General features: G+C 39.9%; 2 protein-coding genes across 13 annotated transcripts in view; both read right to left on the bottom strand.

The window, feature by feature from the left end:
• Nucleotides 1–993, bottom strand: part of EPB41L5 (erythrocyte membrane protein band 4.1 like 5) — a 55154-nt gene extending 54161 nt beyond the window's left edge. For 3 of the 7 annotated variants that reach the window (XM_048309993.1, XM_048309995.1, XM_048309994.1), the window contains exon 1: nucleotides 647–736. The gene's annotated coding sequence lies outside the window, so the exon portion shown is untranslated. Of the gene's footprint in view, nucleotides 1–159; nucleotides 231–424; nucleotides 529–646; nucleotides 742–836 lie in introns of those variants that run through there. The other 4 variants (XM_048309997.1, XM_048309996.1, XM_048309999.1 and 1 more) reach the window with 4 other exon arrangements.
• A 2429-nt stretch (nucleotides 994–3422) lies between these two features.
• The window catches only part of PTPN4 (protein tyrosine phosphatase non-receptor type 4), a 112049-nt gene continuing 103147 nt past the window's right edge, over nucleotides 3423–12324 (bottom strand). For 3 of the 6 annotated variants that reach the window (XM_048309987.1, XM_048309990.1, XM_048309992.1), the window contains one exon: nucleotides 3423–10019. In XM_048309987.1, the coding sequence (XP_048165944.1) occupies nucleotides 9933–10019 (87 nt within the window). In that variant the 3' untranslated portion in view covers nucleotides 3423–9932. The other 3 variants (XM_048309986.1, XM_048309989.1, XM_048309991.1) reach the window with 1 other exon arrangement.

Raw genomic sequence — 12324 nt, 5'->3', positions numbered from 1 at the left:
AAAAAAAAAAAAAAAAAAAAAGAGAGAGCCTGGAATAAAGTTCTTAGGAAATCCCAGACTTTGACAAAGAAGTGTCAAAGAGTCAAACAGATTTTCACTTTGATTTAAACACCCACAGTCTTTGGCTGTGAAAGTCTTTGGAAAAAACCCAGCTCAGACCTTGAGCGGTAGTTGGGTGACTTTCTGGGACTACATGAAAGTACGTTTAAGGAGAAAAAACAGCGATCGTGCAGATCGCCTACTACTCTCTGCAATCTCTCATTAATACAAACGCCATCGCGAGCTTCTCCGAGACGGTGATCTTCCACAGCTGGGAATCAACTAAGCACTACATACCACCGGCTCCTTCCCTGGCTCACACCCTCCACCTCTCCCATCGAAAACAAGCGATAAGCGACCCTTCCCGCCCCAGAGCCGCGCTCACAGCTTTCCCTGCAGGAATGGCTCTGCCAGACCGGCGAGAGACCCTCGGGCACGGCGCTTCCCGGCAAACACCCGGAGCTGTGCGGGGAGTCAGCCCCGAGCCCGAGGGTCCACCCCAGCCGAGACCTGGCCCCGCCCGGCGCCGTCCCCGCCGCGGCGCCCCTGCCCTTACATAACGCCCCGGCCCCGCTCCGGCCCCGCCCGGGGGCCGCGGCGGCCTCACCTGCCGGGCTCACCTGCGGGGCGGCGGGAGCGTCCCCGCGGCAGCTCCTCCAGGCCCCGGGGGCGGGCGAGGGGCGGCGAGGGAGCCCCGGGAGGGGCCGGGCCGGGCCGCCGGACATGGCGGAACGACGTGGGAGGCCCTTAAACGGGCAGCGACACGCCTGCCATTTCCTCCGCCCGCGCTCACTCACCTGGCGGCTCCGGCTGCCGGGCTCTCCTGCTCGGCGGCGGCGCGGAGACGGAGGCGGAGGGCGGCGGGAAGGGAGGGCGGCAGCCGGACGGGAGAAGGAACGCTTTGCTTCCCGCCGCGCCGGGAGCGCATCGCCTCTTTAACGGGGCGGAGCCCGGTGGAGAAGGGGCGCCCCCCGGCCCGTGCCAGGTGGTTTCGCCCGGCGGAGGGGCCGCCGCAGGGGGTGGGGGGGCGCGGCGCGGACCACGTGCTGCCCGGGGGGGGCCGCCGCGCGGCGGGGAGTGGGGGCGATGGGGTGGCCCCGGGGGATGGGGCACCCCTGGGGATGGAGCCTTCAGAACGTGTTTCAGATTATTTCCTAGAAGTTCTGGAGTTTCTCCTAATGCGGCGTGGAGGTTTCCCCTCAGCGGTTCGGCCAGGACTGTGACCAGTCCTCGGCTGCCCAGCGGGAACTGGAACCTTCAGGCAAACGCGCGCTTAAACCATTAAATTTATAAGAAAATCCTATATTTAAACACTGGCTATAGCAGTGTATTAAATAAAGCAGAGCCGTCTACAAACGAACACTGTTAGTATTTATACACTGAACTAAGGCTGCGACTACAAAATGCAGTTTGTATTTTAAAGTCCTTCAAAGCCAGACGCGCAGCCTGTGCCGGGGCTCCGCGCTTCCATCTCTTTTCTTACGTGTTACTCCAGCCCCGGGGCACAAGCCCCGCTCCTTGGCAGCAATTAGAGGGCGGCACTTCACTGTGTTATTTTTTATTACATAAATATTTGTGTCCAAGCCAGTACTCGAGGAAAACCTCAAAAAAACTTCAGGAAAGGCAATATAAATTCTCAGTGCGTAGTGCCAGCTGAGTGACAAAGCTCTGAGTAAAGGAGCTCCAGACCCCTTTAAAATCCCAGGATAACTGGGAATCCAGCCTACCTAATAGTCTGGGAAAGCAGATACTTAGGCTAAAGATAACACAGCATTTTCTATGCTCAGGTCTGAATCGCGGGCTGAGACACCCGGTCAGTCCCTGGCAGGTAGAGGAAGTGGCATAATGAAACCCATCTTAACAGCTCAGCTCCAGTGCCTCAATATATATCGAGTTACCGTGATGTCATTTATTGAAACGGGGGGGGGGAGTATTAAAAAGCTGCCAGGTAATTGCCCACTATTTGTTGACGAAGCAACAAGCTGATTTTACTAAATGTCTGTGTTGACAACAGAGCACTCTCCTGCCGCTGGGAGGAGCAGGGCGAGCTTTGAGGAAAGGTGAGATTCATGTTATTTATTCAAAAAGGTGAATCACAAAACGGGGGGGAATTTAGATACTTTTTATCAGAGGAGCAGGGACTATGCTTGCTCTCAGTCGGCTGTCATGAAATACCTGTGGGAGCTTGCAATAAAGTTCCCAAAGAAACCATACAAAATCTTAACTGTATTAACGTGGAAAAATAATTTATCTTGAGTATTTGCAGATATCTGATGATTCTCAGTGCAGATCAACTAATCAATCGTTTGTATATCAAAGATGCTTAGTTTGTAGTGGAGATCTGTCAGGTAAATAGGAGTCTCCTTGCTATTAAGTCTACACCAATTCACATTCTCCTGTAAGACCAAGAATTCTGGGGAATTCCCTGATTCTTGGACATTGTCCCTAAATTTTCTAACCATCTTCAACTATTCCTCAAATTGAGTTTCTTTCCACTCTGTCATTCACAAGCTCCCATGCTGGTACCAAGATTATTTCCTTCCTGTAGCTTCAGTGACACAAAAACTTAGCTGCTCATTTTTGCAATTTCTGCTTCACACCACCCTCTTGCTACTCTTCCTGTAATTACAGTCTACTCTTTCCTCACTTTTTGCTACTCAGATACAGTCCAAGTATGTACTCATTCAACTGTGTTATCTGTCACTTGTCTTATACCCAATCTTTCTATTCCAGTTTTAAACAAATCTCCTCCTACAGGAATGCCTCTTCTTATGTCTGTTGTTCTCCTTAAAGTGCTTTCCCGCTAGTTTATCTTTTTGTACTTCAAATCCAAACACCTTGTCCTCTCTTTAAAGTCCTGTATTAATCAGTGGAATTAAGAACATATCGGGGTCTCAGACTCTCATCCCTCCTGAGATTTTTGTCTTGCCTTCTAAGTCCTTCCATCATCTTTACCCACTTTTGTTTTGAACATCCCCTCACTTTTTGGCAGCAACCATTTCATCACGAGCTTCCATCTGGAATTTTTGTTCTTTACATCAGTGTTTATCATACCCTCATCTTTTTGATCAGATTATAATCTCTACTGAACATTATCTCCAATACACTCCCTGTATACAAGACAATTTAGAAGTTATTATTCCATTATAGCAAAGCTTGCAGTATTTAGATATTTTCAGGCAAAAACTTGGGCTGATGCTTTAACCAAGCAATTTAATTCCTGATAATTTAGCATCCTCTTCTAGTGCACAATCCATAGGGCTATATTTATGTCATACAATGTCAAGAAGGAAAATACAAGGTGAACATTATCTGGCATTGGACACATGTAAATGTGGCACAGCAAAACCATGTGTACAATAGCAAGAAAATCGCAAAAAAAATTTAAACTTTAAATTACTAAAGCACATCTTTATTTTGCAATTAAACAATTAAGATCCACAAGTAAACTATATATATATTTTCAAGTCTGTACCTAGACAACTATTTGTCAACTGAAATTAAATATATCCACAAAATAGGCATAACAGCATTTTTTCACATAATAGAATGAAATTTTACTTAAGACTAAAACAAGACTTGTTAAATGTTAATTAGCATATTTATCGTGGGAACTGCTGGTTTTCGGTAGAAGTTAGTGTGTAATTTTAATGGCAAGAAATTTCATTTTATCAAAATGAGGACAAATACATAAGGCCCTTTAAAGCATACAGTAGCTGCAGTGACAAAAGCTGATTTATTTTCACATTGTCCAGTGTTGACCAATTTCAAGTTTCCATCGTCTCCCATCAACCGCTGCTTAGCCAAGATGGAGCATTTAGGTTGTTGGTTTGTTTTTTTTTCCCTCCCCCTCATGTGCTTTTAAACAAATTTATAGGCAGAAGTCTACTTATGGGAAGAGCCTTTGCACCCCCTCAATATTAATAAAGATACACAAGAGTTAGAACAACAAAAGAGCTATTTAACTCTGAGACGATTTACTCCACACATGCAGTCCATCATTCAGCAGTATGAAACTGAGATGAAATTTGACAACTGAAAGCCACAGCTGGAAATGCAAATTAATTACCAGAAGTAGCTGGCAAAAATATTGCCACCATCTGTTAATCTTGTTAATAATGATCTAAATAATACTCTTCCCTTTGTATTTACACATAGTATAGCACCTGTTACATAAAAAAACCCCCCAAACAGCCCTGCCAAACTGACTGGTTAAAATGGGATCACTGGTAAATGAAGCAAACCAAATGGAAAACAAATCTGGATACACTAGATAAGATAAAACCTTCATTCCCTTACCTTAATTTTCCTGTAAGATTATTCTGGGTTGTTACTGTGGTGCCACAACGTACTGAGATAATTGCACTGGATCATTTAAAGTCTAGTCCTTGTGGATATATTCTAGTTAAAGAACAAAACAGCTTAACGTAAACTGTTTAACCCTTTCACTCAGGTCTCGGGCCCCTGGCCTAGGTGCAAAAGGGTGACAACTTCCTTAAACTTTGTTGTGCATTATCTTCAGTTATCAAAATTCAAATAAGTTAAGTAAAAAAAAAAAAAAAAAAGAATACTGATTTCCAGGTAATTTATCTAATGTTAAAAAAAATGCTTAGCAGAAACATTTACAGTAAACATAGCTCATTTGCAGCTAGCTCAGAGAGATCACAGAGATAAATTTACAAGTACCCTGTAAGTTTCTATTTGCACCTTTTTTTTTTCCTTTTTTTTTTTGTGTTTTTTTCCCCCCCCAAATGCAGGCTTCATATTCATTTTAAGACAGGAAAATTGAGATGATAGAATTATCTTATTAATAGCTATTTTCTGAAAATCCCTCAGAAACACATGAACAATCAACAAGAAATGGTTAGAACAACAGAAAGCATTCATACCAGGGTGTAATCCAAGTCATCTCTGTACAGAAACCCATTAAGCATCTCTCCAAACCCAATTTATTTTGTCCAAACGTTCAGTCAGTAGTAAGCATGAGATAAAGTGCTACTATTTAAACATCAAAACATTTTGAAAAAAATTATCCTTTAAAACATGTAAGCTTGCTAAATACAAAATACCACAACCAACAAGCTGCCAGCCAGTCCGTGACCCATAGTTCATACTACAGCAGACTAGAGTCAGCTATTTTAGTGGTTTTTTAAAATAAGGCTACTAATCAAAATGTCTAAATTTTTAAACTTGAATATTTCACTATACTTTTAAAGTAAGTCATTTATCTCTCCTTTAATACCATTGAGATCTCAATGAGCAAAACACACCAAAGCCAACAGCCAGAACTTACAGCCTGTGTACCAGATCAAAACTTGTAGCTGGAGAAGCCCTATGAAAAGATAGACACTTGTGGGAGTAACAAGCACAGAGGTAAAATCCAGTGATAAGGAACTGGCCTTCCTTGCAGACTTCTAAACAAACAAGTGAGTTTCAATGTCTAAGTGCAGTGGGATAACAGAGACCAGACAGAACAGTTAAACTGAAACAAACCAACCATTTCCTCCTTCTAACAGCTTCCCAATCACCACTAATTGTAAATCCCTGCACATTCATGCAAGATCCACCGTTAATCAGTATTTTTTTACCAGATCTTAATACTGGATCCTAGCACTAGAAGTAGCAATGGGAAAGAACTTCTTCAGTCTCAAGACAAAAGATGGGTACTAAAATGGGCAAATACACCCAACCCAGCTAACTGGGGACCTGAGATGTAAGTGACAAAAAGACTGCAACCAGCATTAGAGGACACCATTCCTGTCCTTGGTGGAAGTCCAAGTATGTGAAATTTTCATGTGGACCATAATCAAATCACTCCCTTTATCCTCAGGCCTGAGGGGCTTGCTGATTGACTGCAAAGTGGCTTTACAGTCAGAACTACAGCATAGGTACTGGACAACCTTGCTTTTGCTTGGAAATTGGTGGATCTGTAGAGCTTTTCATGCTCATGCTAATTCCCTGAGCCATCAAACATCGCCCACACACCTGCACAGACACTGCATAAGCATAAAAATATCACATAATTCAGCTCCACAGCATACCTGGAGCTCCAACATCTCTATGCCACACCTTCCCTTCTTCCTGTTTCCCTGGGCAGTGCAACTGCAGCACATCCGCTGCATTTTGGCCCTTCCACGGGTACTAAGAAGCTTTTTGGAAGGTCTCCACGGAAAGTTGCCAGCTACACAAGTTCTATAACAAACTCCTCATGTTCCTTAATGTCCCAACTGCTTTCTCACCCTTTCTTTAATAGATGGTGTGCCACACTGTAATCAGATATTCTAGAAGAAGTGTTATTGCTTCATCTATATGGCGTATAAGCTTTCAAGATTTAACAGAGAAATGTGGAAGAAATGTCAGCTAGCATTAAATCTAGTGAGAAAAAAAACCAGGCATTCTCTTTTTCATAACTGGGAGAGAATAATAAAAATAAAACACATAAAAGCAGTATTTTACTGCTTAAGACCTACAAGTGACTGAAAATACCAAATGCTTCCAAATTCAGGATAAATGAACTTTTTAGTTCTCTGTTATGTGGGATATTTAATGCAGTATTTCTCAAAGTGGACTGGCTGACAATCTGTAGGTGCTTTATTAAACAATACCTGCATCTTATTTCATATTTAGCAAAACCAAAAAAAGCTCTCAAAAACACTCAAAGCCCCCACTAGAGCCCCATGTCTTTCTACTTTCTACTAAAAAAACCCCTTCAGATCCATTTTAAACAAGAGATGGTAATGGTAGTTTTCAATCTGAACCTAAAAGTAAAAACAAAAGTCTTAACATTTTACATTGGCACAAAATTGTAATAATATTGCTCTTATTTACAATGAAATTTACTTTTTTTTTTCTTAGCTGGATTTATATCATGGAAGTGTTACAAACATACTCTTTCCCACACCCACCCAACATTTTTCCTTATCAAATGGTATGAAAATAATTATTCATAAAATCCAACAGTCATAACACCAATCACATATAAGTCTATAAGTCATTATGTCTGAAAGATACATTCATGTTTTGTACAGCATGAAACATACAAAAACTTCTTTAAAAAACTCTTTAAGGATGATACAGATCTTCATAACCCAAAGTAAAATATTAAGCAGTTTTGCTTTTTTTGGCCGTATAAAAATATTTTAAAGGCCATTTATACCACAACAGGTAGAAAAATTTAAATGACTGACTTATGGTGCAGAAAGGCTTCAGTGCTATCTCTTTCCCAAGCAGTTTTTGGTTACCTTTATCCTGGCTTTGAAGAAGTCAAAAGCCACTTGAGTTGCTGATGGCCAATTAACTAAGAATATGTACTTTGTTCCATTTTTTTCCCCAGTGCAACTAGTTAATAAACTACAAGTCAGTGCAGAGGAAAATTTTGCAGAGACCTATTTTTCTTGCCTGTGTTTGTAATCAAAACAGTAATGACAGATGACCAATACATATCCCACACTTAATTGTGGTATAAATGGGACTTTTGAACTCGAACTGCTTTGGCAATTTTACATAAGAATATTTAAATATGTGACAAAGCAACGCTATATAATGCTGCTATAACCTCAGTTTCTGATTTCCCTCAGAATAACAGGACAAACGATATTTTTGTTTACAACTTAACTATGAAGAAAATTTCTTTCAGTATAATGGATGAATTATTTTGCTTTTTGGACATCAAGTGCTGAGTTCAATATAACCTTCTAACTAGCCAGCAACTCAGCTAATAACCTCATCACGTGGAAGTTAAAGAATTATAAAAAAGAATTTTTATTTGTTGCAAATGGCTTACAATAGAACTGAGATTAAAGCTACCATATTACCCTTCCTCAGTTCAGTTCAGATCCAGAGATTCTTGTAAAATTTATTTTTCACTGAGGGATAATATTGACTTAAGCATCAAATCTAGAAATATAAGTAACAGGGCCACAGCCCTCCTAATATTATTTTATTTTCTAAAAATATTTAAAACTCTATCTTCCATTTGGCATTGTGGTTCATGTTCATTACTAAGTCATAAGCCAGGATTTCATGTTGCCTGAATCCCTTTTCATTTAATAGTTCATAGCTGATCTGTTTCAAATGTCCATAGAACACAGTATATTATACAATATAATTCTTCAATAGTTAAAAATTATTTAGCATAGAACTTTCCATTTTAATTCTATGCTATATATATAGCTTACAACAAAATTTAATGGATAAACATTTTCAGGAAACCAGTACAATAAATTAAAACTTTTAAATAGAGGGCACAAAGTTATGCTGTCACAGGGCAGTCAAAGAAGTGACTGTTTTTTTCTTACAGTATATTACACTGGGTACCTTGCTTCTGACTTGGTTTCTCCTACGCTAGAAAAATACTAAAAAATTGGGACACTTATGCATCTTTAGAATGAGCTCAGATACTGTATCAGACAGACACTTCTTACAAATCTTCTACCTACTTAAATAAGAAGCAACCCATACCAACTGGAACAATTTTGCACAAGCATAACAGAAGGCGACTGGGGTCATTACGAAAGTAAAATTAATTTCTGGGATAACTTCATAGTGTTCTCCTCCCTTCTCCCCTCCAAACAAATAAAAGAAAACAAAAGGCAGACCTGTACGAACATGGCTTGAAATCAACTATGAGAACGTAACAAGTTAGTTAGAAGGTAAGGGAATTAAATCACAACTGATTGTAAGTTCAACTTAATTATCAGTGCTATTAAAGAGTTACGTCTAATTGAGTAAAACAGCTATTCTCAATAAAAGGATAAAACAAAGTATCAGCTTCTAATGACCTACCAGCATTTCATAGTAAGATGCTAGTAAGTTACTGGTTGGAAGGAATGAAGGAATGTGCCAGATTTTTCACGTAATTACAACACAGCAGCATACAATGCTCATTCATTAAATTGGCAGAGGTGCTTTGCCTACAGAGAGTAGCACACAGGTACTTGTATAAGGAAAGAGGGAATGGTATTTCCATGACCCCTTGTGGTAACACATTCTAAGCACCAAGGGCCGTTTTTAAAATCTGAACCCATTAAGATAAATATGACAGGACAATACCACCCCCATGGAATCATGAGTGCCTTTCACTGGATGTACGCTGTAAGTCTCAAGGCACTTAAGGGGTTAAGACATAATGCATGCACTAGTTCCCATCACATTAATCTGAAGTCACATGAATCAGAATACACCAGTGTATGACACACAAGCCGTGTCAAAGAAATGCTGCTTATTTTTATGTTGGTTTTTAAAAATGTTTATTGTTATTATTTTGTACAAGATGCTGGTAAGTGGGCATTATGCAGCTACTGCTGGGTTAACAGACGCCAGCTCTCCTCTAACAACCAGCTGGTCTCTAGTAAGGGTGTAGGACAAAGTGGGCTGCATCAGTAGGCAGTGTGTATCTATCTAGTATTGGCAATATTGCTAATGTTGTAAAAAACAAAACTGTGAGAGTCTGTACATAGTAAATAAACCTAGCACTGGAAAAAGACCATGGCTTAGTGTGTTTCTCATTTGTTTTTCATTTTAAGAGACATGGGTGTAAAACAGGGTGAAATAATTCCAAGCCTTGTTTGTAGCAATTCAACCAGAAGCACAGTATATGGCACTACAATGAAATATCGTAGATTACCCTGAACACAATTAGTTCTTACAGTTTATGGTTTGTTCGGAGCAAATCACGAAAATAAAGTCTTCAAACAGATGAAGGTTAGAAGAGTTTCAGAGACTGATTTTGTTTCAACGTAAAGTGCAACAGTGCTGAAGTTTTCAAAGTCCTTTGTCAATTCTTTGCTGTACTTCACTATCATTTCCTGCAAGCAGTATTATGGCACAAAGAACGTTGCCAGTTCATTATAGAGGACAGGATTCCTCAATCGATATCATAGGTTTTTTGCTCTTTACTTATGCAGTGATGCTTGTAAAGGTTTAATAAATCCTTCTTCATACACCTTCAAAATAGCTTCACATACAAATCTGTACTGACTCTGAAAAGGAAAGTAGATTCAGTAAATTGAAAAGAAATGTAATTGAAAAATGTCATTTGGAAACAGAAAAGGCCTCTAAGATTTCCCCATCCCATTCTCTTCACACGCCAAGAACTGTGCTTCAAAGTTAGTTTAGGAAACCCAACACAAAAGGAACTTCAGATGAGAGCATTTTGCTTCTCAACAGAAGAACAGGATGAAGGGTACTTTGAAATATATGCCAAAAGTCATACCTACAAACCCAGTATTATTATTGTTACAACATCACCTATTCAGTAATTTTCTGCTCTTTATTTCCTTGATGAAATTCACTGACCTGATGTTTCCACGCCCTTAGATTTAGAAGTCATAGTTTCAAAGCACTTTTTCATACTTACATTAACTCTGGCATGTTACTGGCACCTCCCTCTCAGAATTTGATACAAAAGAAAACTGTTTCACGTTTGAAAAACCCAGAACTCCTGTTTCTTAACATTATATAATGTCTAACTCCTCAATGAATCCAGGTCTAGCACCTGCATACACAGAGGCCACTAAAGGTTTGTTTTAAACAAATCATAGTTAAAAACCCCGACAGTAATCAAATTAGAATATAATGAAAACAAACCGAAATAATTGCAAAGCACCACAACTCCCGTTGCATCCTGCACAATGTGTCTATGCTGGTTAGAACTCCAGCACACCTGCACTGTCAGGGTCGTGGAACGGCCCTCTCCGTGCAGTAGAGTTAGTGATGTCAGATCTTAAAAGGGAACGTTGACATATCTAGCACTAGAATCATTCTTTACTGTCCTGTGGCGTGTATATGAAACAGCTCCGTTTCTGCCCATCTGGGTAAAATCTGTGTTTTCCCCGCGCTCCCGAGGGCGCCTGAGCTGGCCGCGCACAGCGCCCCCCGGCGGACAGCGAGTGAATCCCTCGGGACACACGAACCCAGCACCAGGCTGCCAAAGGAGAAACGGGAACAGCTGATGCTCATGAAACCTTAAAAAACCCAATTCCTTTATTAGACCTTCTCCCTCTCATGCACTAAACACCTGCTTTTCACTGAATCTTGAAAATTTTGGTTTTCTAAAAAAAATAAGGAGACCAGATGATATTTAGCACATAATGTGAAAAAATAGTTAAAACCCTTACCACTGCAACTCCTACCTTTACTAATAACATTTCTTCCCCTCTACATATGGTAGAGAGACAGCTATTCATCCTGTAGAACTGTCACAAACAGCAAGAGCCATCCTTTGCTATTTTTCATGTATCATCACCTTTCTCATCCTTCCTGTGCTACCTGAATAATACAACTTTTTAGTGAAATATGAATACTGGAACATGAATTCAGCTGCACCGAATGACTGATGACCTAGAAATGGAGACACATACATACTTTTGGTCAGTCTTAGTACTCTCTGAATAACACAAAAGGTTTACTCAGATTTGATCAGAGGAACAGCAGCAGGGACATGAAAATTACTATAGCGAGTAATAACCTTCAGGTAATTGTGATTTGATATTGGATCTAGTGCCTTTTCTCCTTCAAGATACTTTCTCTAAATGCTGTATACTAGGAGTAAAACTATATCAATTACTCATGATTACTCCTTCAAAAAAATAAAAAACTTGGAACTATCCAAAGTCTGGAACAACCGAAAGCCCAAGTTGGTTTTTTTTTTTCTTTCTGAAAGACAACACAACTCAACCTTTTCACCCTTTACAGGTACTTTCTAAAAACATAAACCCAAACTGCTCTTACAGGTAAGCAATACCTGACTGATATAATAACAAGTTTCTAAATCTGTTCTAAAACACTTACAAGTCTGAAATGCACATGAATTATCTCACAAAACTCAAACATTACAGGTGCATGAAAAGTTCTGGTATCTTAAGGTACATCAGATGTCATGAAAGCCCCAAAAGAATCCTTGTAGTGAGTTACCTTCTTAGACTTAATGTGCTTATGATTGCTTTGATGCATTTTGCATCAGATTTAATAACACTGATTTTTAAAACTATTATTTTTCTGATAATTTCCCTTTAAGTCACTACAGGGCATAGTAAAGGCTTGTTTCCATTACAACTAAGGCAACATAAAATCACTGAATTTCATCACTGAAGTTTTTTCTTGCATGTCTTGATTCTTTCTGTCTTTATGTTTTATACTACTCCCATTCTTAACACCTGGAATCAGGCTCCTGCTTTCTCCTCTGAGTGATTTTTACATCGCTGAAAATTGACCCTTTTTGTCATTATTTGCCAAGTATCCTTCAAACAGCTGCTGCTTTTTTTTCAAGTTTTCTCTGTAGAAATT

Source organism: Corvus hawaiiensis, chromosome 7, assembly GCF_020740725.1.
Source record: "Corvus hawaiiensis isolate bCorHaw1 chromosome 7, bCorHaw1.pri.cur, whole genome shotgun sequence".
Classification (NCBI taxonomy): Eukaryota; Metazoa; Chordata; class Aves; order Passeriformes; family Corvidae; genus Corvus; species Corvus hawaiiensis.
This window is presented reverse-complemented; position numbering and strand designations above follow the sequence as displayed.